The sequence below is a fragment of the Lissotriton helveticus genome, chromosome 6 (assembly GCF_964261635.1).
Source record: "Lissotriton helveticus chromosome 6, aLisHel1.1, whole genome shotgun sequence".
In the NCBI taxonomy this organism is placed as follows: domain Eukaryota; kingdom Metazoa; phylum Chordata; class Amphibia; order Caudata; family Salamandridae; genus Lissotriton; species Lissotriton helveticus.
In genome coordinates, this window is record NC_136067.1 from 2093588782 (window position 1) to 2093614651 (window position 25870).

The 25870-nt window shown below is 48.2% G+C and overlaps 1 protein-coding gene across 9 annotated transcripts in view; it reads right to left on the reverse strand.

The window, feature by feature from the left end:
• LOC144764028 (uncharacterized) overlaps positions 1–25870 on the reverse strand; it is a 1051947-nt gene that overhangs the window by 699152 nt on the left and 326925 nt on the right. Inside the window, exon 2 of one of the 9 annotated variants that reach the window (XM_078650168.1) lies at positions 19403–19538. The exons of the other annotated variants lie outside the window; for them this stretch is intronic. Within the exon in view, the coding sequence (XP_078506294.1) occupies positions 19403–19505 (103 nt within the window). The 5' untranslated portion in view covers positions 19506–19538. The remainder of the gene's footprint in view (positions 1–19402; positions 19539–25870) is intronic. 9 annotated transcript variants of the gene reach the window in all.

The window sequence follows — 25870 nt, forward strand, 5'->3', positions numbered from 1 at the left end:
GAAAGAGCATGAGGCAGCACCAGCACCTGCTAGGGGGCAAATAGCAGTTGGAGACACTGTTGCCGTCCTTGGTACTACTGAAGCCTTTCCTGCTGTAATTCCTGAATTGAAAGATATGGGAACATTTTGCAGGAAGTGTAACAAGGCATTATCAGTGGCTGAGCAGTCTCTATCTGCAATTTTGGAAGCAAAACAATGCCACAGATTTTGTGCATGTTGTTTTTTTAGTTCTATTTTTCAGATGGCGTTTTTAAAAATGGAAAAATACACCGAGAAAAATACAAAAATTCAGAAACATTATTTAAAATAACAAGTTCCAAAAATGTCTCATTACAACTGCCTTATTTGGTTTAAAGAAGAAAAACAACGATGTTTTTGTTGGTATGTCATTGTAAACATCAGTCAATATCTGTCTATTTATATGTTAGTTTAGATATGCTATTAGATATGAGCCATTGTGTATGGGTGAGTGAGAGGGTGCGGGAGGGGAAATATGGGCGAGTGAGTAACTGTGTGAGTAGTTGTGAGTGAGTGAGTTACTGTGTGAATGGCTGTATGGCAGAGTGAGTGGCTGGGTAAGTGGCAGTGTGAGTGCCTGTGTGGGAGTGTAAGTGGCTGAGTGGGTATGTGAGGGTATGTGTGGGTGAGTTATTTGATGTGTGAGAAAGAGAATGGGTGAGTAACTGGGTATGTCAGTTGCTCTATGGGTGAGTGGATGGCTGTGTCAGTGACTATATGCGTCAGTGAGTGAGTGTGTGTGTCAGAAGCTATGTATGTGAGTGACTGGCTATGTTAGAAGCTGTATGAATAAGTGAGTGGGTGTGTTAGTGGTTGTATGGGTGAGCAACATGATGTGTGAGTGGCCGTATGGGTGAGTGAGTGGCTGTGTTAGTGACCGTATGGGACAGTGAGTGTGTGTATCAGTAGCTAAATGGGTGACTGAATGTGTTAGTAGGTGTATAGGTGAGTGAGTGGCGGGATCAGTGACAATATCGGTGAGTGAGTGGGTATATGAGCGGCTGTATGCATGAGTGAATGGGGATGTTAGTGGCTGTATGGATGAGTGATTGGGTGTGTCAGTGGTTACATTGGAGAGTGAATAGGTGTGTCAGTGGCTGTATGAGCGAAAGACTGGGTGTGTGAGTGGCTGAATAGGTGAGTGATTGCTTGTGTCAGTGACTATAAGATGAGTGAGTGGATGTGTGAGTATCTGTAAGGGTGATTGGATGTGTCAGTAGCTGTATTGCTAAGTGAACCAGTGTGTCCATCGCTGTATGGGTGTGTGAGTGCATGTACCAGTGTGTGAGTGGGTCTGAGTGTGGCTGTATCAGTGTGTTAATACATGCCTCAGCAGCTGCATTGCTATCAGCTTTGGTGTGATAAAGTTAATAACCACACAGAAAGAGCTAATTATACAAGTACATTATTCCAGTAGATGGTGCCATTCATCTGTATGAAAAGAAACAAACATAATTATAAGTTAGAATTATATACTACAAAATTACACAATAAACTTTAAATGTCTGCAACGCATAGGCTCGTGTTATAAAATACAGTAGATATTTCTTATGCTCTAATAGTATCTTATATTATATCAAATCATTTAATATTCTCATTTTTTACTGTTCTCAGCTTTCATACATGTACACCATAAATGCTGCACTGTATAAAGATTCACCAGAACAGTGAGGAAAAAACAATCATAAATATTGTAGAAAAAAAAATTTATTGCACTTTATGCCACTATAAATAAGTGACACTATGCATTGCACTTACTACAATTAGTTAATCAATTGTTTTACCTATAGTTACTTAACTGATCTAAAGAAATATATGTTAAAAAGAACTCCTTTATTTTTAAAAGCAGTACACTACTTGTAATATTATAAAGGAAGACATCACCCCTCGTGGGCCAAATTATGTCATGAAAACTGATAATCCACGTAGAACAAATACACTATGCCACTTTTTTTAACAGAAATCCTCCTTAGAACTTTGGTTGAAGAAACAAAATGTAAGAACGTTTTAGCTTAAAAGGTAGTTTTTCTTTGAATTTAAGGTTGTTGTTATGCACTCCGTCCATCCAGTTTCACTTTTTAAATAGACAGTATGGTGTCCAGATTTTACACTAAGTCCTTCATGAAAGATGATAGGCAGAATAGTATAAGCTTTTCAAAAATTGATATTTGTCCAACTTTGAAGTTTGTAATTTATGTTTCCAATTTATTTCTATCTGCTCTTCATTGTTGTAGCATTATTATAAGGTATTTTCCAGTTCTTCGTATATGCAATGTTGACATAACATCTGATCGCCAATTTGGGGAGGTATAGTTTTGGTTAACCTTCTTGCTCAATCTATCAAAAGACACAGTTTTGGGGAATCACTCTGAATCAATTTAAGTAATTTATATGACAGAACAATATTCACACTCATGGTTCCATGAGTAACTCAGTCCAAAAAAGTCATCAATTCTTATTTCATCTTCTTCTAAAACTTCAAGAATGATCATTATAAACTATTGTGCATCTTGCTGAGAGTTCTGAGTAAATTGTACTGATCCACTACATGTGTCTCCTAGATCTCGAATGTCTGCAGCAAAATATATTACAGCCCTATCACTATGTAAACATTGCAGCAAACCACACAGTGCAGAACATAATCTCTTCTGTGGTTTCTGTTTAATTGCATGTGGTAACTGAAAGAGTACACTGAGAACAACATTTACATAGTAGTTAACACCAGAAGGGTTTGACAACTGATAACCTCATTCTCCATTTTAGACTTGTTGTTCTCCTTCTTTTCAGCAATATCAATACAATCCTTTGTAATCTTTCGCTTTGGACAACTTTATTTGTTTTTTATAAAAGGGTTACTGTACTAAATGTGAAGCATATACACTTCTTAACAGATTGTACTCTTTGACACAACTTCCTACATCATTTAGTTTGCTGTCATCAAATGTAACCAAAAACAAACCAGACAATGTTCAAAATTGAGCTCGATATGAGATACCTTCTTTAAACACAGTACTTCTAATCTTATGCATCTACACTTAAACCTTGAGAATTATGGATAGTCGCAGGGTATGTTAGAGAAACTGGAAATTGCTGCAACTGAACAAACAAGTATTTTACAAGCAAATAACATACTATACACCTACCAATCTGATTTACTCCATCAATTTGATCAACTTTTATTGTTAAGTAGTCAACCTCATTCCTATTTGGAAAGTTAATTAAATAAATCACTTTATCCATAGCGTCATTACAAATATATCCTCAACATTTAAATCTACGCAAGATTACTCTACAATTCTTGCAAATTCGTAAACATTTCTTTAATCCTGCAGATCTGGACACAGACTTTTCAATGAATTAAGTAATGCTTGTAGTTTTTCATTTAGGAGTACTGTCACACCCTGGTGTTCCATTTTGTCTATTACTGTAAGTTGCAAAATGACCATGTCCCGGGGTGTCTGGAGACACGAGGGGTAGGCTGTCCTCCAAGTGAGTAACCGGCACTTTAACGGAAGGAGAGGCAGAGACCTTGAATAAAGTTCTTAACGAAGGTTTTATTTGGGTGTAAGTTTTTCGGTTTCTACTGGTTATATGTTCTCTGGCGAACGCTGCTGGGTCATATGCAGGAGGGCGAGGCGGGTCCAGGGTGGCTCTGGCGTCGGCTCCCCACGTCTTCCAACTCGGGCTCCGTATGTAAAGAAAGAATACAGAGGAGTATCAGTGCCAGATATTCCGCTCTACTATAAGGGACCGGGAGTGAGGGAAACCCGTGGGTGGTGGAATGATAACACACGTAGGTGGAGGGCAGTGCTCGTGAGAGGGAGGGGGTCGGAGGTTCTTTCCAACTGCGGTGGTCTTCACACGTTACCGTAAGGGACTTGACTTGCCATCCACCCTGCCATACGCCCCCGTACCTGTTGTAGCCACGTTCCTCCCGTGGGACCGTGGCGGGGCGGCTCGCAGAACCGTGGGCCTCCTGGCTTCTCCGGCACCTCTGCTCTCCTCGGGATACCGTCCTCTGCTTCCTGGCGACGACAGCTCACTCGCTTCTCCTCTCCGGGGCTCGCTGCTCGGGAAACGCCGTCCGTTGCTTCCTGGTTCCGGGTCCCTTTTGACGTCGACGCGTCGTCCTCAGGGGGGCGTGGCTACGCCTGTCGAGTCCAGCTCCTTAAAGGAATAGACGTCTTCCTCGTCCACGGTCGGCCACCAGTATCCGGGGTCTCCTGCTTTCCAGTCCGCTGCTGCTTCTGGTTCAGGGGGCTGTGGAGAAGGAACGGAGGTAGGTGAAAGCTCGGGCCGGACCACCAGTCGGTGGTCAGACCCCCTTCAAGGGGTCCACGGGGACCCACCCCGTCACACTCCTCCACCCCTGGACTCTCCTGATCGGGGAGAGGAAACACCCGAGAAAGGAAGTCCGCATTCCCATTGTCCTTCCCTTTTTTATGTACCACTGTAAAGGAATACGGTTGAAGGGAAAGGAACCACCGGAGCACTCTGGGATTGTGCCCGCTGTTCTGGTGCATCCACCTCAATGGGGCATGATCGGTATGGAGAATGAATGGCTTTCCCTCCAAGTAATACCGCAGCTTCTCTACTGCCCATTTGATGGCCAAACCCTCCCGTTCTATAGTGGAATACCTGGCCTCTCTCGGGAATAGTTTCCGACTGATGTATAACAGGGGGTGTTCCAATCCATCAGGGTCTGTCTGTGAGAGGACCGCCCCCACCCCTACATTGGAAGCGTCCGTGGCTAGTACAAAAGGTTTGGTGAAGTCCGGGGACGCCAAAACAGGGCCCGTGGTCATCGAGACCTTCAGGTGAGAGAAGGCCTCGAGGGCACACTGGGAGGGCTGTTGTAGTTCCCGCGGCCTCACGTCTTTCCTCAACAGATCCGTCAGGGGAGAGGCTACTTCGGCGAAGTTGGGTACAAACCGCCTGTAGTAGCCTATTAGGCCCAAAAAGGCCCTTAGTTCCTTTTTCGTGGAGGGAAAGGGAACTGCAGTCATGGCCTTCACCTTCTCCGTCTATGGGGCTATGTGTCCCTCCCCCAGTACGTACCCCAGGTAGTTCACCTTGGAAAAAGCTGCCCGTGACTTTTTGGCATTGATATGCAGGCCCGTCTGGCGTAGCACGTCCAGGATGGTTTGTAGGTGTCGTAGGTGTTCTTCCCAGCTCCTGCTGAATATGACAATGTCGTCCAGATAGGCCGAACTAAAGGAGAGAAAAGGCTGTAGTATGCGGTTCATGAGGCGCTGGAATGTAGCCGGTGCCCCATGGAGGCCGAAGGGGAGGACGGTGAACTCATATAGGCCTTCATCTGTCACGAAGGCGGTTTTCTTTCTGTCTTCCTCACGAAGGGGCACCTGCCAATATCCCTTCGTGAGGTCGAGGGTGGTGATGAACCTGGCGTCGCGATTTTTTCTATCAGTTCGTCAACCCTGGGGATCGGGAACGTATCAAAGGAGGAAATCGAGTTCAGAGCGCGAAAGTCCATACAAAACCTTTTGGACCCGTCAGGTTTCGGGATCATCACAATCGGGGAAGACCATTACCTGTTCGAGGGACTGATAACCCCCAGGTCTAACATCTCCCTGACCTCCTTCTTCGCGGCTGCTCGACGAGCCGCGGGGATCCGGTAGGGCCTCTGTTTTACCACCTTCCCCTCGGGGGTATTGATGTGATGTTCCACGAGGCGGGTGTGTCCGGGTAGATCGGAGAAGATGTGGGCATACGGTTGTAGGACTCCGTGCAGGGCCTCCTCCTCCGTAGGGGTTAGGTCTGGATTCACCACGAGTTTTCTTACGGTGGAAGGGGCTCCTGGTTGGGGAGATGTGCTGTTTACGCCTCGAGGGGGGGGGCCCAACCATTCCTTCAAGAGGTTGATGTGGTAGCTTTGGGTCTTACGCGCCGACAAGCCCAGCCTGTAGCTGGTGTCCCCGATAGTATCCACGACTTGATAGGGCCCCTGCCATTCGTTCTTGTTTTTGCCTCCTACGGAAGGGAGTAGCACCAGTGCCCACTTCCCTACGGAGAGGCGTCTCAGTCGCTTCCCTTGGTCATACAGTTTCTTCTGGGCGGCCTGTTTCCCTTCCAGGTTGGAGGAAGCCAGGTTCCTCAATTTAGCTAGCTTCCCTTTCAACTGCTTCGTATAGTCCAATACAGTTTTCTGGTCATGTATTTCCTCGTTCTCCCACAGATCTTTTGTGATGTCTAACAAGGATCGGGGTAAGCGTCCGTATAAGAGCTCAAAGGAAGAGCAACCCAGGCTGCTTTATTTTTGCGCTCATAATACGTATAGGGCCAACGGCAACAGTCTGTCCCATTCGGGTCCTTCGGACGTCAGCATCTTCTTGAGTACCGCCTTCAGAGATTGATTATACCTCTCGACCAATCCGTCGGTCTGGGGATGGTAGACAGAGGTTCTCAGGTGTTTAATGTTCAATGTTTTGCAGATTTCCTTCATCAGTCTGGACGTAAAAGGCGCACCTTGGTCAGTCAACACCTCCTTCGGGAAACCAACCCTTGCGAACAGCTCCACAAAACGATATGAGATGGCAGCGGTGGTGGGGGCCCTCAAAGGAAACGCTTAGATGAACCGGGTGGCGTAGTCCACCAAAACCAACGCATACACGTGTCCTTTGGCTGTTCTCGGCAAGGGGCCTATCAAATCCATACCCACGCGTTCAAAAGGGACACCGACGATGGGCAAGGGGTATAAGGGGGCCGCACTCGGTCGGTGCGTGTTCCTTCGTTGGCACACTTCACACCGGGCACAATACTCCTGGACCTCTTTGTAGATGCCCGGCCAGAAGAAACATCTCAGGATGACATCCGTGGTTTTCTCCTTTCCTGCGTGACCGGCAGTGAAATGTGTATGGGCGTAGAAGAGTACCTGATCCCTAAAGGCCTTCGGTACCACCAGTTGGGGCGGGCTTTTTTCCTGTGACAGTCGGTATAAGAGCCCCTTCTTGATCTGAAACCCCGGGTCGACCCGGGTTTGGGCTGCCTGTTGGGCGTGGGCTGTTTCCCAGGCGTTGAACAGGGTTCGGTCCTCGGTCTGGGCGAACCTGAAGCTCTGATCCGTAACCCAGGGTTCCGGGGTGAGATAAGCCGGACGGGGGCTGTCTTTGTTCGGAGGGGACGTCTTAAGAAAGGCCCTAAACAGGGAAAGGAATTCGGGATTATCGACCCCCAAAATGACATCCTCTGGCAATGTATCCACTACCCCTACTTGAACTGTACAGGGCCCTCTCGTCTTGTGGTTCAGTGTGATAGAGGCCAGAGGGTAGGGCTTCACGTCCCCATGGACGCATTTGATGTGTACTAGGGATCTCGGTACGTACTGGTTAGGGAGAACAAAGCGTTCCTGTACTACCGACTGACGACAACCTGAGTCTAGGAGTACCCGCACCTGATAGCCATTCATCCCCACACTCACATAAAAGGATGTGCCCATTTCGGCGGAGTACAGGACTGTCCGGGGCAGATACCCAACCTCCATGAGCTCCTCTGGGGGTCGTTTTCTAGGACACACCCGGGCGATGTGTCCCCAGTCCCCACACTTGTAGCATTGTGGTCCTCGGCCCATGGGGGAAACCATTCCGGGTGGTTTGGGGCGTGGCTGTTCCATGAGAGGTTTGGGTTTTCTGTCCGGTTTAAGGGGTAGGGGGTGTTTAGCGGTCTTCTCATTATCCCAGGGGAGGGCCTTCGGTTGGGCTCTCGCAAAATTGGCCGCCATCTCGATAGCCTGTTCTATTCCCAGCCTGGAATGTTGGCGTAGCCATCGTTCAGTGGCGTAGGGGAGGGCGTCCATGAACTGTTCTAAATAGACTTTATGGAGTATCTCTTCTTTGGAGCAGGCGTCAGGGGTCAGCCACTTGTCGGCCATCATTTTGAGTCTAAAGAACAAGGTTTTAGGGTTCTCACCAGGGGTGCCTCTCTCCTTCCGGAACCGGACTCTATAGGCTTCTTGGTCCAGGCCTAAGTGATCCAGGATTACTCCCTTGATGGTGACGTAGGGTGTGTTGCCCAAGGGGTTGGCTGCTTGGTAGGCGGATTGCGCCTCTCCTGTGAGTAAAGGGGCAAGGAAGAAGGGCCACTTGTCTTCAGGCCAGCCTAAGGCTCGGGCGGCTCTCTCAAAGTTCATCAAGAAGGCGTTGGGGTCTTCTCCTGGGAGGGACTTCTGGAGCGATATGCCGGATGGGTGAGGGGTATGCACTCGTATGTCCCCTAGGGGGGTCGCTGGTGGAGGCGGCACATTCTTCAGGCTTTCTATTTGGGCGGTGAACGTGGCTTTAAACAGCTCCCGGTCGGCCTGCGCCGACGATAATTGCCGTTCTACCGCCCACTCCAGCTTCTCCTGTCCCTTGATCATGTGCTGTATTAGGGCGTCCATCTCGGGGGTACAGACAGACTGTTCTTCCAATCCCACTTCTGACACCAGTTGTCCCGGGGTGTCCGGGGACACGAGGGGTGGGCTGTCCTCCAAGGAAGTAACCGACACTTTAACGGAAGGAGAGGCAAAGACCTTGAATAAAGTTCTTAACGAAGGTTGTATTTGGGTGTAAGTTTTTCGGTTTCTACTGGTGATACGTTCTCTGGCGAACGCTGCTGGGTCATATGCAGGAGGGCGAGGCGGGTCCAGGGTGGCTCTGGCGTCGGCTCCCCACGTCTTCCAACTCGGGCTCTGTATGTAAAGAAAGAATACAGAGGAGTATCAGTGCCAGATATTCCGCTCTACTATAAGGGACCGGGAGTGAGGGAAACCCGTGGGTGGTGGAATGATAACACACGTAGGTGGAGGGCAGTGCTCGTGAGAGGGAGGGGGTCGGAGGTTCTTTCCAACTGCGGTGCTCTTCACACGTTACCGGAAGGGACTTGACTTCCCATCCACCCTGCCATACGACCCCGTACCTGTTGTAGCCACGTTCCTCCCCTGGGACCGTGGCGGGGCGGCTCGCAGAACCGTGGGCCTCCTGGCTTCTCCGGCACCTCTGCTCTCCTCTGGATACCGTCCTCTGCTTCCTGGCGACGACAGCTCACTCGCTTCTCCTCTCCGGGGCTCGCTGCTCGGGAAACGCCGTCCGTTGCTTCCTGGTTCCGGGTCCCTTTTGACGTCGACGCGTCGTCCTCAGGGGGCGTGGCTACGCCTGTCGAGTCCAGCTCCTTAAAGGAATAGACGTCTTCCTCGTCGGCCACCAGTATCTGGGGTCTCCTGCTTTCCAGTCCGCTGCTGCTTCCGGTTCAGGGGGCTGTGGAGAAGGAACGGAGGTAGGTGAAAGCTCGGGGGCGGACCACCAGTCGGTGGTCAGACCCCCTTCAAGGGGCCCACGGGGACCCACCCCGTCACAGTCCTCTTTCTCCAATTTTATTAATTCTGTGTTAAAACATCAGCACTCTTGAAGTGTAGGCATTAGGCAGACATTTGATTTTTCTTCTTGAATGAACATTAGCTCTGCTGTTGTCTTGCTTGTATGAAACAGTTTCTTAATAAGATGACTTTCTAATTAATGTTTTCCCTCTTTGGTGGGTACTTCTACTTTAATGTCCTTGAAACAGTGAAAATATTTATGTATTCCATGTCAGCTGCTTGACACATATTCATAAGTAATTCCTAGTATCAGAGGTTTAGTCAAATGTTTACGCTTCCAAAACCTCCTAAGGAATTCAAAGGTTATCGTGGAGCACTGTCTTGAAAACAGGTTATCCTTTGATGGTATTAAGTTGTCTGTTGAACACAATTAAGTGCTTTTCTCCAAACAGCATGTAATACTGTTTTAAAATCTGTTGCATTCTCAAGTACACAAGAATTAAGTTTGAGACCATGCTCACCTCACTGATGATTAAAAGTTTCAGTTTCTTCAGTACTCTTGAGACTTCATGAATTGCTTTGCCGAATAATTTTTGATACTCAAGTTTGTTGCCATGTTCCACTGGTAGCACTACTCACCCAGAGGGTCTCAAGGCGCTTGGGGGAAGGAGGGTGCTCACTCATCGAATATCCAGGTTTTTAATTGTTTTCTGAATGAGAGGTGGTTCTGGGTAAGGCGGAGGTAGGCAGGGAGAGAGTTCCAGGTTTTGGCCGCTAAGTAGGAAAAGGATCTTCCACCCATGGTGGATCTATGGATACGTGGGATTACGGCGAGGGCTTGATTGGTCGATCGAAGTTGGCGGGTGGGGGTGTAAAAGGACAGGCGCGTGTTGAGGCATTCGGGTCCAAGGTCGTAGAGTGCCTTGTGTGCGTGGGTGAGGAGACGGAACGTTATTCTCTTGTTGACGGGGAGCCAGTGGAGTTCTTTCAGGTGACCGGAAATGTGAGCTTGGCGGGGGACGTCTAGAATGAGACTAGCTGACGCGTTTTGGATGCGTTGGAGTTTTTTCTGTAGCTTTGCTGTTGTTCCGGCGTACAGGGTGTTACCATAGTCCAGACGGCTTGTGACCAGAGCGTGAGTGACCGTCTTTCTCGTTTCGGTGGGGATCCAACTGAAGATTTTTTTAAGCATACGTAAGATGTTGAAACATGAAGAGACGGCGTTGACTTGTCTGGTCATCGAGAGGGAGGAGTCCAGGATGATGCCCAGGTTACGTGCGTGGTCTGTAGGGGTGGGTGCGTTTCCCAGGGCCGGTGGCCACCATGAGTCATCCCAAGCGGAGGGTGAAGATCCTAGGATGAGGACTTCAGTTTTGTCCGAGTTCAGTTTAAGGCGGCTGTTCTTCATCCATTCGGCTGCTTCCTTCATTCCTTCGTGTAGGTTGGTTTTGGCGGTGTTTGGGTCTTTGGTGAGGGAGAGGATCAGTTGGGTATCGTCTGCGTAGGAGATGATGTTGAGGTTGTGTTGTCGTGCGATGGAAGCGAGGGGGCTCATGTAAACGTTGAAGAGGGTGGGGCTGAGTGAGGAGCCTTGCGGTACGCCGCAGATGACTTCAGTGGCTTCTGATCTGAAGTGGGGTAGGCGGACTCTTTGAGTTCTTCCGGCGAGGAACGAGGTGATCCAGTCCAGTGCTTTTCCTTGAATTCCAACATTGCTGAGGCGTTGTATAAGGGTGCTGTGACAGACTGTGTCGAAGGCTGCGGAGAGGTCAAGTAGGATGAGGGCAGCTGTTTCTCTGTTGTCCAGTAGTGTTCGAATGTCATCGGTTGCTGCGATGAGTGCGGTTTTGGTGCTGTGTTTGGCTCGGAACCCGGATTGTGATGGGTCGAGGGATTTGTTGGATTCGAGGAAGGCGGCAAGTTGATTGTTGACGGCTTTCTCCATGACTTTGGAAAGGAAGGAGTGAGATGGGGCGGTAGTTCTTAAGGTCAGTGGGGTCTGCTGTGGGTTTTTTCAGGAGGGCGCTGAGTTCGGCATGTTTCCAGCTTTCCGGGAATGTAGCGGAGTTGAGGGAGCAGTTGATGACGTCTCGGAGATGGGGTGCGATAATGGAGTCGGCTTTGTTGAAAATGTGGTGGGGACATGGGTCGGTAGGTGATCCAGAATGGATGGAGTTCATCAAGCGGATGGTGTCTTCAGTGGTGACTGGGGTCCAGGCGCAAAGGGTGTTGGGGGGAGTTTATCTTCGGGTGTGAGTGGGGAGGGCTGATCTCCGGGCTTGTTTTCGAAGCTGTTGTGTATGTCTGCGATTTTGTTATGAAAGAAAGAGGCTAGGGAGTCGCAGAGGTCTTGGGAGGGAGTGATGTCGTTGGTGCCGGCGGTGGGGTTGGTGAATTCTTTGACGATGTTGAATAATTCTTTGCTGTTGTGGGAGTTGTTGTCAAGTCGGACCTTGAAAGCTGCTTTTTTGGTGGAGCGGATCAGTTGGTGGTGTTTGCGGATGGCGTTCTTGAACGTGGTTAGGTTTTCAGTGGTTGGGGTTTTTCTCCAGGATTTCTCGAGTGTGCGGCAGGACTTCTTGGATTGCTTGAGTTCATCGTTGAACCAAGGGGCTTTCTTGCTTCCTTGTTTGATTTGGTGTTTTTTCAAGGGTGCTAGTTCGTCAGCGCTGTGAGTGGTCCATTGTGTGAGGTAGGTGGCTGAGATGTTTGGGTCCGATGATTTTGAGGGGGTGTTATGGAGAAGCGATGTGAAGAGCTGGTCCGTGGTAATTTTGTTCCATTTTCTGCGGGGAATTGGTTTTAGGATGTTGTGGGTTGTGGTTTTCTTGTAGTTGAAGTGGACGCAGCTGTGGTCTGTCCAGTGTAGTGCTGAGGTGTGAGAGAAGGAGATGTATTTGCTGGAGGTGAAGATTGGGTCGAGTGTGTGTCCGGCACAGTGCGTAGGGGTGTCAACAAGTTGTTTAAGTCTGAGATTGGCGAGGTTGTCCAAAAGGGTGGTGGTGTTGCTGTCGTTGGTCTTTTCCAAGTGGAAGTTAAGGTCTCCTAGTAGAATGTAGTTCTCGGAGGGGAGGGCGTGTGGGCAGATGAAGTCAGTGATATCTTCGCAGAATTGTGTGCGGGGTCCTGGTGGCCTGTAGATGAGGGTGCCTCTGAGAGTTGTCTTGGGGTCGGTGTGGATCTGGAAGTGAAGGTGTTCGGCGTTTGCGAGGGTGTCGTCGGAGCAGGTCGTGATGCGGATGGTGTTCTTATGGACGATGGCGATGCCTCCTCCTGTTTGGTTGCTGCGGTCCTTACGTATAATCTTGTATCCGTCAGGGATGGCTGTTGCGATGTTAGGCGCTGATGAGGCGTTCATCCAGGTTTCTGTAAGAAAGGCGACGTCCGGCAATGTAGTGTCGAGTAAGTTCCAGAGAGCGATGGCGTGGCTGTGAACCGAGCGGGTGTTGAGTAGGATGCACTTCAGGTGGTTAGTGTCGGAGCTTTGTTTGGCATTAGTGGGGTTGGTGTGGGTCTTGGTGCAGTCAAACTTGCAGGAGTGGCAGGTGAAGGGACCATGGGTGTGTCCAGGAGCGGCTTGGTAGCAGTTTTGGAGGCGGCCGGGGTTGAGTGCAGAGAGGGTGGTGGCATCGTATGTAATGCGCGAGGGGTGGGTGTTACGGGGACCAGGGGGACCGGCACTGGGCGCGGTCCAGGCGCGGACGGGCGTAGACGGGCTTACCTTTGGCGCACCTTCGGCGTGACCGCTGCGCGTGGACGCTGCGCGTAGGTCCATCTGTCCTAAATGGAGAGTGGAGGGGGACGGAGGGTGGGAGGGGCAGCTGCGAGGCGGGAGCGAGGTGGAGGGTCGGTCTGGGACGGCACAACAAACAAAATGGCAGTAACAATAACAAATACTGCGAAGCAGGGTGAGATTGGGCACAAAGTAAAGGAACTGTTTCAGCAATGGAGCGGTATGGGTGATTTTAATGTCAAGGCAGCAGTGGTATAGCGCTACGCACTCAGCAGCAGGCGAGCAATATTACACACAGAAAAATCGATTTACAATACAAAGTAATGCCCAGCAGTAGAGCGAGTGATTAGCAGTGGCGAGCGATTGAAAGCGCAACACAAAAGGATAGCAAAAACAATTATGAGGCACAAAGCGCAATCAGCACGATACCAGGAGGAGAGGAGGTGAGGGGAGCGACCGCTTCTGCACAGGACAGGACGGTCACAGGTCTCCACGAGGACGAGGGCAGCCTGTAGTCTCAGTGGGTGGGAGGGGCAGCTGGGAGGCGGGAGCGAGGTGGAGGGACGGTCTGGGACGGCACAACAAACAAAATGGCAGTAACAATAACAAATACTGCGAAGCAGGGTGAGATTGGGCACAAAGTAAAGGAACTGTTTCAGCAATGGAGCGCTATGGGTGATTTTAATGTCAAGGCAGCAGTGGTATAGCGCTACGCACTCAGCAGCAGGCGAGCAATATTACACACAGAAAAATCGATTTACAATACAAAGTAATGCCCAGCAGTAGAGTGAGTGATTAGCAGTGGCGAGCGATTGAAAGCGCAACACAAAAGGATAGCAAAAACAATTATGAGGCACAAAGCGCAATCAGCACGATACCAGGAGGAGAGGAGGTGAGGGGAGCGACCGCTTCTGCACAGGACAGGACGGTCATGTATATATATATATATATATTCAACAAAGTTTGCCCTGAAGCTTGAAGACGCCACTCCACAAAGGAAAGTTCATCAGAACTCTTTATTTTTCAAACCGGCTTGCACATCCAAATTATTTCAATCCCTTTCAATCCCTTACGCGTTTCAGAGCTCCTGCTCTTTCATCAGAGGGAAGCCAAATAGTCTCTGGTCTCTGCATCTTGCACTTATACTCATTTGCATATTTCTTAATTGGCTCACCTGGGAGCTTCATGAGTAGTATTTTCATTTGCATGCCTCCTGGGTTTTGTAGTTCATGCTGCAGCGCCTCTCCCATCGACTGCCTACTGGCTATTGTAAATGTTTTTGGCCCTCCAGTGGGCCTCAGAATGTGAGCCCAGTTTGTGCTTTTAATTCCTTTGTGCTGCTGGTAGGAATTCTAATAGTTAGAAGCCTGCAGACCTTTCATTATTGGCGGTGCATCTTCCACGGCCAGGCTGCCGTGTAAGATTCAACAAAGTTTGCCCTGAAGCTTGAAGACGCCACTCCACAAAGGAAAGTTAATCAGAACTCTTTATTTTTCAAACCGGCTTGCACATCCAAATTATTTCAATCCCTTTCAATCCCTTACGCGTTTCAGAGCTCCTGCTCTTTCATCAGAGGGAAGCCAAACAGTCTCTGGTCTCTGCATCTTGCACTCATACTCATTTGCATATTTCTTAATTGGCTCACCTGGGAGCTTCATGAGTAGTATTTTCATTTGCATGCCTCCTGGGTTTTGTAGTTCATGCTGCAGCGCCTCTCCCATCGACTGCCTACTGGCTATTGTAAATGTGTTTGGCCCTCCAGTGGGCCTCAGAATGTGAGCCCAGTTTGTGCTTTTAATTCCTTTGTGCTGCTGATAGGAATTCTAATAGTTAGAAGCCTGCAGACCTTTCATTCTTTAGCGGTGCATCTTCCACGGCATATATATGTGTGTGTGTGTGTGTGTGTGCGCGCGTGTGTGTGTGTGTGTGTATATATATATATATATATTCCTTTCTGCTCATTGTTCAGTTGTCCAACTAACTGCTCCAAATCAATGCTTTCTTGTTTTGTTTGTTATATTGAAGTCTCCACCTCATTCATGGCTACGAAAGCTTCATTTTCAATAAATGTTTGTCCAAGAGGGTCTTGACTTAGAGGTCCTGAAATTTGAATGCTTTGGTAACTGGGCTTAGCTGTCTCAGCAGCAATTGTTTCCTACTGTTCAACCTCAGCATGTACCATTTTGATGTAGTTGGGAAAGACTAAACACTGAATGCTGTCTTTTACTCTTTTACAGCATTGAAAGAATCTTCATAGCAGTCAAAGTGTCCAAGTGACTCAGAACTAGCCCTGGGCGGTGAACTCCACTCTGCTTGTGGAGTCTGCGGAGTTTGCTGTACTGCGGGTTATGCGGAGTTCCGAAAAACTTCACTTCGTGCAGCGAAGCAGAGTTTTTTTCCTTGCTCGCATTCACCAACATCAAGTTGGCGAGCACGAGCGAGGAAAGTCCACCTCCCAGCGAGATTTTTTCTAGTTTGCGATCCTCAACATCAAGTTGGCGAGCGCGAGGGTGGAAAATAAACTTCCCGGTGAGATTTCTCAATGCGGAGTTCAGGTTTATTATTGTGAGTGGTTACATATGCTCGCGACCGCTCGTGTTGAGAAACTGCCCGTTCACGTTGAAAAAGCTGCTGCTTGAGTAAAAATCTACTTGAGCGGCAGAAAAGGAAAGCTTGCTCTGTGCATGGTGCCGTTTACAATGATTGCACAGTGCGTACAAGCATCCGGCTCAGTGCAATCACTGCGAACAGCATTTTTCTTTCGCACTCCGCTGCTTGAGGACCTCCGCGTAGCGCGGCAGAGTTATTTTCAAACTTCATGGAGTTTCATGTATCGCAACTCCCCGAACTCTGCCCTTGGTTACTCTGAACGCCAAGGCTTGAACAGTTGCAGAAGGGCAAAATAGATAAGCTCTTTTTTATCAGGAGTTTAGCAACTAAGTTTTCTGTGGATAATTAAACTTCCTTTTGTATGTCAAACCAAACACCCATCGCAACTCACTACTGTATATTTCCCTTCATCTACTTTTTCTGTTACATTGCTTCTATATACTGTTGAAGTATCTTGTTAACACACACATTGTCAATGTGTGGGCTCTTTCTTGGATAGTAAATATTCAACATATTTGTTTTCTCAATATATGTACTTTCTGTCTCAAGCTCTGCGAAGAACTGAATTTCCGGTAAAGACTTCAAGACTCTTTTTCATTGTGCTTGCACGGCCCAGACTTATCAAAACTATTCCCCTTGACTTTAACTACAAACTAGCTGAGCTCAACCGGTCACAACATTTATAGGAGCCCATCTTCCTATGTGAACGCATTTTCAAGCTGAAGCTGTACAATTTTTTGGTTAGACTTTTTTTGCAGAAATCTTCTCCCACATCTCTGCTTTCTCTGACTTTGTAATGTACAAAGTGACATAACAAGCAACAGCGATGGAGCTGTCGGCAACAAATTGTATATTCATATATGCATTCCACATTTTCAGAATCACAGGATTATTGCCATTAATATACTTAGAGGCCTCTGTTCTTTTGGCGTTTTATGTGCTTTTCAGTGAATTTCATGCCAGTTTAAGGCTGACTGCAGATAAAAAGCTGTTCGCTCTTCCTTGGAAATCCAAAAATGACACCTTGTGTAATATGTTTTTTTAAACCAGTATTTTCAATGACGGTACTTTCCATATCTATGTGTTTAAAAGTGAAGAACTTTTTAACTCAGGCTTTTTCCATCACTGTCTTTCGGGATGTCACAAGAGAGTATAGAGTCATCACAGTCTGTTCCAGATTTCAGTGCATCTTTTATCGGTAATAGCATGTGAATATGAGAACCACCTCTTTCTTGGTATGCTTTACTCCAAAATAAATCAGTAACTTCAGTAAGAGGAGGATTTCTTTGGCTGCGTATGAAACACAGCATGGTTTAAAATATCCACAAACATTAGACAGGATCCAAAAAGCAAAGTTCTCCTGCTGTCTTCAATTTCATGTCTTTACTGTTTGAGTTTGCTCCTCTCATAAAGCCAAGTAAATCATCCCACACATAATCTGCACAACTGAGTGTCAGAAACCAAGTAGCAGCACCTACTTTTCTAAACACACATTTCAGTTCTCCATGTTGACGATATCAATACTCGTTGGTCCCACGTTCGCATGACATCAAATTAATCAAATTGTATTCGAACTTTTCATCCTTTCCATGAACTTTGTCAATGAATTACTTTGCAGAGAGATTTTGTAGATCAACTCCTGTCTTCAGTAAGTGGTTAACAGGATATGATAGTCCAGAAAAGTAACTCTCAAATAGCACATCGAATACGTTTGGAATACACTGGCAAAATCTAGCATCCTCTGAAAATAATATGGTTGACCTGTACTCAGCTGCTGGTATTTGTACAGGGAGGTAATTATAACGGCCACCTGCTCCAGAGGGAAATAGTTGTGGAAAACAGGGAGCCTCTACATTTTTCTCCCTCATACTCATGGGGGCTCCTTTTTCTTGATTCATTTGAAAGAGATCAATAGCATTGCCAATAACTTATTTTGAATGCAGTGGTTGGATGCTATATTGTTCATATATTTCTTTTGATTTGGAGTAATCCACTTTTTCAAGCTGTCCACTTGATAGTTGTATTTCATCTTCCATACAAGTTACATCTCGAACAGCAGCAACATTTTTGTAATAAATATTATTGTGCTTAAGATGTAATGTAGCTTTTTTTATTTTATTAACATCCTCTAACTTTTGCCAGATTTTTGGGGCCTTGGTATTCACACTATTTACTAGAATTATATGATAAGTGGTCCATCAATATCTATTTTTACACCTGCAATTTCAATATTCAATTTGAAATCTAAAGGCAAGTAGACAACTATTCCTTTACGGCCTTTCTGTAGCTCAGTTGGTAGCAGCTTCCCTGTCTCTGCTTCCATACAAACTATTGCCTGAAATGGGTGTACATATTGTATTATTCAGAAGCTTTTTAAGCCTGAAGGTCTTCTGGAATTGTTACTAATTCTAACTTGTGTATTGCTGTGGATGGCATTTTGTTAACCTCTAACTTATCGTAACAATATTTACATATACTGTGCCTTGTTAACAAATCAAAGCATTGGTCTACAAATAAATATACAGCAAATTCTTGCCACTGATCTGTGTTCTCTTATTTGGTTTTTGAGTACAAAGCCCAATTGCAAGTTTGCCTTTCGTAGTGAGTGAGTCATCAACATATGCAAACACAGTTTGGTTTCTCTAAAGAAACAGTGTTACATTTTGTAATCTCTTTGGTAAAGTTATCAATACTAATATCTGACTCCTGCTCTTCTACACCTGCACATATCAACTCCTCATTTACCATAGACTACTGTTCAGGACCAAAGAAACTAAACTGAACATCTTCACAAACTTCTACCTCTGCTACTGTACCATGCAATAGACCTCAATTCAGTTCTCCTAAACATAAGGCAGGACTTTTCACATATCATATTCTCCTAACTAAATTTCGAAGTTTAGAGTGAATAACAGCTAACATTCTGAAGTGGTGAAAGGTGATTTTTCACACTTTCTCCAATAGACATGCCAGTGAATTGTCCAAGTAAATTAGTATACTTCCTTACTCTGCATCAATCTAGTCCTTGCAAAATTCCAATTTTCTCTTTCAGACTTCTGCATGGAAACCTGCGTAGGAAAGTTCCCAATATATTAATTGATTTCTGACAAACACTGCAAATACGACTACAATTCAATCCGTATACAGGCACCTGTCTACATCTTCCTTGTACATCTTCAGCTATCCCTTCCTCAACATTACTAGCAACTGTCTGCCCTTTTGTAATGGAAGAACCATATTTCACATCATAACATTAATCAGTTGTTTCAACTGTATGCACTGTGTTCTTTCTGAAGTAGCTTTCTTCATTCAACAAAGGCGCAGTACTGGACGTATGCATCCAGTCATCTTTGAAAATTTTACAAAAATTACTCCTATTCAAAAGTCTTGTTTTAGCTTCTCTTTATAGACAACACTTTTTTTATCCACTGTTCTCATTCTGTTCAGTATCAAAATAAATAGCTTTTTGACTGCTTCTTTTCACCTTTTATACTGCCTCATAGCTCGTAACAATTCTATATTATCTTACTACAAAACATTATGGCTCTTATTTCCTTAAATTGCTTCTGTCTTCTTGTTAATCTATGTGCTTTCTTATAGGATTTACTACTCTTAATGTCACATGGTATTTCTCATTTCTTAGCTGATTTGAAACCTTGCTTTTTATTTGCATGGTTTGGCTCACTTAGTATTTTTCCATACTATTTTAATAAACATTGTAGTTTTCTTACCAGCTGCTCTTTTCTTTTTAACCACATTCTCTGCATTTTGTCCCTTTTCTTTCTCTATTGTAAAGAGACAGTGTAATTTCATTCTTCTTTGTGTTTTTGCCATTATAATTCACACTTTTTAAGTACAAGTAGATGTCTGGAAAGTAAAAACAAGTCAATACATTTAGCATTTCATGATGTACTATTAGATTACATAATATAAGACTACATGAGTGCGGCATCGGGGTGTGGCCCTGCAGTGGCTGAGGAATTTTCTAACTGATAGATGCCAAACCACTATCCTTGGTCTCTTTGCATCTCAAAAATTCCTGCTGGACAAGGGTGTGCCTCAGGGCTCGTGTCTGAGCCCCACGCTCTTTAGTATTAAATCTATTTATTGAAACATTGGCTCGATCACAAAGCATAACATGCCCATCATACAAAGCATAGACAATGCTGACAAGGTCTCCAGCAAAATAAGCAGGGTACATCCATGGAGTAAGCCCACACTGCCCATAAGTCCCCTTATATACGCGGTACAGTTGCTGGGCCAGGCCCACTATCCAAACAGCCAAAACAAAGACCCCCCCCATTCACGAACTACCCCCCAGCCTACCATCCCCCCCGTTCCAGGTCCACGCTCCCACAACATTCATTCATCCAAGCATACCAGCACAATTTAGGTGTCATACTGCGATAAACGTAGAACCGCAAGTATCGGGGGCATGTCACCTCCCTGAATTCAGTCGCCAACAGGGACAAGAAAGGCTGCCATAACTCTGCATACTTAGCTCCATCCCCCACCTTAACTAAGGACAGTTTTTACATACCCAAGACTGACCAGAGACGACCCAGCCAACCCTGAAGAGTAGGGACATGTGAGGTGCGCCACAAAGCCAGTATGTTCTGAATGGCAGAGCCCAATGCTATCGCAATTAGCCAGCCCCTGCGCGCTCTCAAAGGGTAAGTGATAGCTTTGGGGAGCCCCAGAAGAACATATGCCGGGAATCTCGGGATGTCCGTTTCGAAGTGCACTGCTATCTCATCGAGGATCGACTTCCAATAACCCTGAATGTGTGTACAGTCCCACAGGAGATGTGCCAATGTACCCCTCTCCCCGCAACCCAGCCAACAGGACACGTCCCTGGTGTGATCCATCTCATGCAGCCTCTCAGGCGTATAATACCAGTACGTCACCAGCTTAGTGAAAGTGTCCATCAGCCCCATATGATAAGCGGAGTGTCAGGCTCGGTAGCAGATGTCCTCCCACTCCTTATTGCTCAGACCTCGTCCTAGCTCCCTCTCCCATCGCGACCTTCCTGCGTTATAGACGTGGGAATACCGATCCAGTAACATGCGATTTAGGTCCGATATGAGTCGCCTGTCCGTCCTCCGTGTAATAAGCCAGTATTCATACCGGCTGAGCTTCCGATCTGCCCCTTCCCGAACCTGGGGATAAAGTGCCCAATGACGCGCCTGTAAAGAGACTCTCTCTGTTTCCGGCAGACCATAGTCCCGCCGCAAGCACCCGAAGGGTGTCACCCCCTCTCTGGAGTATAGGTGAAATAAAAATCTGCAGCCCGCAGTGCGCCAGTGAGCGAAGGCCCGGATATCCCTACCCGGTCCAAAGTCCGGGTGCTCCAACAGTGGCGCGAGCGGGGATGGGAAAGTCGTTAAGTAATGCCGGACGTTAGTCTGATCCCAGACCTCTAGCGGGACTCTCGTAATATAAGACGCATACAGGTTAGGAGGCCGGTGCTGTCGGAAAGACACTGGCTTTTCCAAGATCAGGCAGTAGCGGGCGGCCCGCTACCACCTGATCTTGGAAAAGCCAGTGCCTTTCCGACTCCCATTTACTCCATTCCACCAGGGTTCGAAGTTGGGTCGCCTGGTAGTAGAGCAACAGGTCGGGCAGCCCCAGACCACCCTTCTCGGGGGGGGGGGAAGGGGAGCGTTGCTAACCGGAGCTTCATCCTAGGCCGCCTCCCATTCCAGATAAACTGCGCGAGTTCTGACCGAGTTTGGCAGATCTAGCCCTCGGGAGGGCGAAGCGGAATGGCTTGGAATATATACAGAATCTGGGGGAGAATGGTCATCTTTACCGCGGCCACCCGACCTAGCCAGGAGAGTGGGAGATGTCTCCAACGGCCCAATTCTGTGCGAAGGGTTTGGCGGAGGTTGGCATAGTTGATACGCACCGTATCATGCAAGGTTGCCGCCCCAGATACGGGACTGCCTCTAGCGACCAGCGGAAGGGGAAGCGCTCCATCATGGAAGCACGAGTCTGCTCCTCCAGAGAAAGGTCAAGTGCCACAGATTTTGTCATATTAACTTTGAAGCCCGATGCCACCGCGAACGCGTCTAAGATCTCAACGCTGGCCGGTAAGGAGTCTACGGGGTTGGCAAGGGAGAGAAGGACGTTGTCAGCATATAAGCTGATTGTATGAACATTCGCCCCAATGTTGATCCCCTTAACTGTCGGGTCCGTCCGCAGAGCCTACGCCAGTGGTTCCATATAGAGCTCGAAGAGGAGAGGGGAAAGCTGGCACCCCTGCTGGGTCCCGCACTCGATGGGAAAATGAGGCGACGAGCATCCGTTAACACGCACCATCGCCGTTGGGAAAGTGTAGCAATTCAAAACCCACGTGCGATATCTGACTCCCAATCCTGTTTTTATCAGCACTTACTCTAGGTAAGGCCAGTGGACCCGATCGAACGCCTTCTCGGCATCGATCGCCAGCATCATGTACTCTCCTGGAAATCTTGTGGCATGTTCAACAAAGTGTAGCGCTCTCTTAGTATTGTCGGCAGTCTGGCGCTTGGGAATAAATCCCACCTGGTCTGGGTCAATCAATCCTTGCATGAGCGGTGCCAGACGCGCCGCAAGGATGCTGGTGTAGAGTTTAAGGTCCACATTAAGGAGGGATATGGGTCGATAGGCTCCGCAATGCGCACAATCCTTTCCCGTTTTAGGGATGATGGAAATAGTGGCGTCCAATAAATCTCTCGGAATTGCCCTGGGGTCCGAGAACGAATTAAAAAGAACGGTCAGCAATGGGGATATCTGCGGACAGAAGGTTTTGTAAAAAATTGCAGTAAAACCGTCCGGACCCGGTGCCTTAGCTAATTTGAAGCGCGAGATCGCCAATATCACTTCCTCGGGTTGGATCTTACTGTCCAGCAGTTCCGACTGGTCTGTCGACAAGGTCAGGAGAGCAACGGACTTTAGGAAGGCCTCACCGTCCGCGGGGTCCAGCTGGACCCGGCGTATAGGGAGGTGTAAAAATCGCTAAACGCTTTTGCTATGTCCCCGTCCTCGGTTACTCTACACCCCGCCTGTGTGGTTATCTCCTGTACTGTGTGCCGCTGTTGCAGTTCTCTAAGTGCTCGCCCTAGCAGACGCCCGCACCTGTCCTCCCCTGTGTAATACATGTGCGGCACCCTTAGGGCTGCGAATTCAGCCCGATCCTGGTCTAAAGCCGCCAGTTGCTGACGCGCCAGGCACAGCTGCCTCCAAACTCGAGGAGCCCCTGTCCGCTGGTGTATCCGTTCCAGTTCCCGGGTTTAGGACGTTAGTTCCTCTCTTTTTCGCGCCCTTTCAACATTTTCTGCCGCCGATATGGCAATAAACTCGCCCCGCAGTACTGCCTTAAGAGCTGCCCAGTGAAGTGTCTGTAGTCTGATTGTGTGCTAGGTAGTCAGTTATGGCCCCTCTGATTTTGTCCACTACGTCCTTCCGATGAAGTAGCGTGTTGCGCAGTCTCCAGCAAGGCGCAGAGTGGGTGAGGGGCGGGAAGGAAAACACCACAGAGAGCAGCGCATGATCTGAGAGTGCCGCTGCCCCTATTTCTACCTTCGACGCCAGCGCCATGAGTGAAGTAGAAGCTAATAGGTAGTCTAGCCGCGCATATGTCTTGTGGGCGTTAGAATAGTGTGTGTAGTCCCTGACTCCTGGGTTAAAGCTCCGCCAAAGGTCTACCATCCCAAACTCTTTCTGTCTACATCGCCCTCCCTCCGATAGGGCGCCCGATTGTGAGGAGCGCTGTCCCGACCTATCCAGAAGGTTATCAAAGACCAAGTTGAAGTCCTCCCCAACTAAAATGTGTCTATCAGATGACGCTGCTGCCTCGCTGAGCGCTTGGTGAAAAAACTTCTCCTGCCCCTCATTAGGCGCATTGACTGAGCAAACTGTGAAGGTGTCATCCCCCAGCGAGAACCTGTAGGAAAGCAATCTACCTTTGTTTTCAGCTCCCTTCTGTAGGACCTTACCCCTGAAATGTTGGGCCACCAGTAGTGCAACCCCTACTGTTTTCGTGGGAGCTGAGGAAAAAAATTGCATCGGGAAATGGCGTGATTTCAGCCTATGGCAATCTTTGGGCAAGAGATGTGTCTCCTGGAGAAGGCAGATATCCGCTTTCGAATTCTCCAGATGCGACAAGACCGCCCTGCGCTTTACTGGATTGTTAAGGCCTCGCACATTCAGTGTGAGAAGGCGCAGTTCAGTCGCCGGCATAGTTAACCACCAACCCCCCGCGCTCTACAACACCGTTCACCACCATTCCCTCGGCTCGCCCCCCCTCCTTGAACTGACGGAGCCACCACCAAATGCCCTACCTACGCCCACTGCTAGCCTCCTGGGGCTCCACTATATCACCGACACCCAGCCATACTCGGACCTGGAACCCCTCCCCACCCCAACAATGCTACCCCTGAAAAAATGAAGAACCACCCCCCCAACTAGAGGATGATTGGTAAAGTGTCACCTCAGGGTAGTTCGTCCAAACAAAAATCGTGATCTCCCTTCCCCCCGCCGACAGCGGGACCCATCGTCACTGTAAATGTCCAGCCATGATGAGACTCAGCTCGACCTTCAGCTAGGGTGGGCCATGTCTGGACCAGAGGACACCGCCTCCACTGCTGCTCGTTGACCTTCTATGATAGCTGCCACTGGGGGTTTACGGACCCGCCACCTTCTGTATTGGTGCTGCCACTGGGGCTTCCCGTCATCACGCTCCGGTGTGGGCCCAGCTGTTTCCTCTGTCTCCTCGGGTGGGTCAATACCCAGCAAGTGACATGCCTCCGTCAGGGATCTCAATTGGAACAGCTTATTGTCCTTTTTGAATATCAAGCAAAAGGGATGCCCCCAGTTGTAGGGGATATGTTGTTGTTGGAGAAAGGCCCTGACTGGTTTGAAGAGCCTCCGTTTTTGCAATGTGATAGCAGACAAGTCCTGATACAAGACTGGTGACTGTCCCTTAAAGGAAAGAGGATGCAGTTGTCGTGCTTTCTGTAAAATCTCTTCCTTAGTGCGGAAATCCTGCACACATGCTAAGATATCAGGAGGGGGAGCCGAGGGAGAGCGCGGCGGGCCCACCCTGTGAACGCGGTCTATAGGTATTTCAGTTTCTGGAGAACATCCCAGTATGTGGTTGAAGAGGCCATTAGTGAAGTCCAAGAGGTCTTTGGTGTCGTCTGCCATTGTCACCCCCTGGATTTGGACGTTATGGCGCCGGGAGCGATTCTCCAGGTCTTCCATGTGGGGCTGCAGGTCCACATGCTGATCGTGAAGTCGGACGACCTCCTGGCGTAGCCCCTCTATCTCCAAGTCTGTTGGACTTGGCCCTTCTGGCAGGTTCACCCCTGAACTTTTTGCTTTTGGTATGTGACTTGGTGTTAGTGATTTTTGGTTTCTGCGCACTTTACCACTGTGTCCCAGGGTAAAGTGGGTGCGTGTTGTGAGGTTGGCCTGCCCTCCCATAGGAATGCATGGGGAATGTATGTGTCCATGTTAGGTCATGATGCGGGGGGAGTGCAAGCTCGAGTTTGGTAGGTGCGGACTTGTGTGATTAAATGCTGCGCGATGATGTGTGCGGCATGATTGTGTCTAGTGTGGAAGTGCCACTTCTAGAAGTTGGCATGTCTGTGTAAATTATGTCTGGCTGGTGATTGGCTGGAGCAGGCTGGTGAGCCTGGCTCCATGAGTCTGGATGGGTCTGCCCCGGTGGTGAATGGGAGATCTGCATGTTGATGGCTGGGGAGGAGTGCACCTGGGACCTGAATAGGGCTGGGCTTTCCCCCACACAATGCTGGCTCCGCCCCCTGTGGAGCGACTGATCACCCTACCCATCCTGTGAATAGGCAGAGGGGCTGAGCAAAACAAAGTGCTCAGGAACCAGTTGTATCTGGTTCGCCCCTTGCCTGCACCTTTAGACAAAGAATTGCAATGTATAAAAAGGGTCTGTGTCCCCTTGAAAGATGTTCTCTTCCTGATCCAAGCTGAGGGGGGGGGACTGCTGCTGCTGCTGGGCGCCAGGAGGACCACCACTGGGGATTGCCTCCCTGTCGAGGGGTACCCTGTGAGCTGGCCCCTGGGCCCAGCCCTGCCCCCCCCCTACCTCCTGAAGGACTTTTGCTTTTCTTTAGGGACTTTGGGGCCTGAACTTTGCCCTATAGTGCCTGGAAGCGCTTGATTTCTCACTGCAGCGCCTA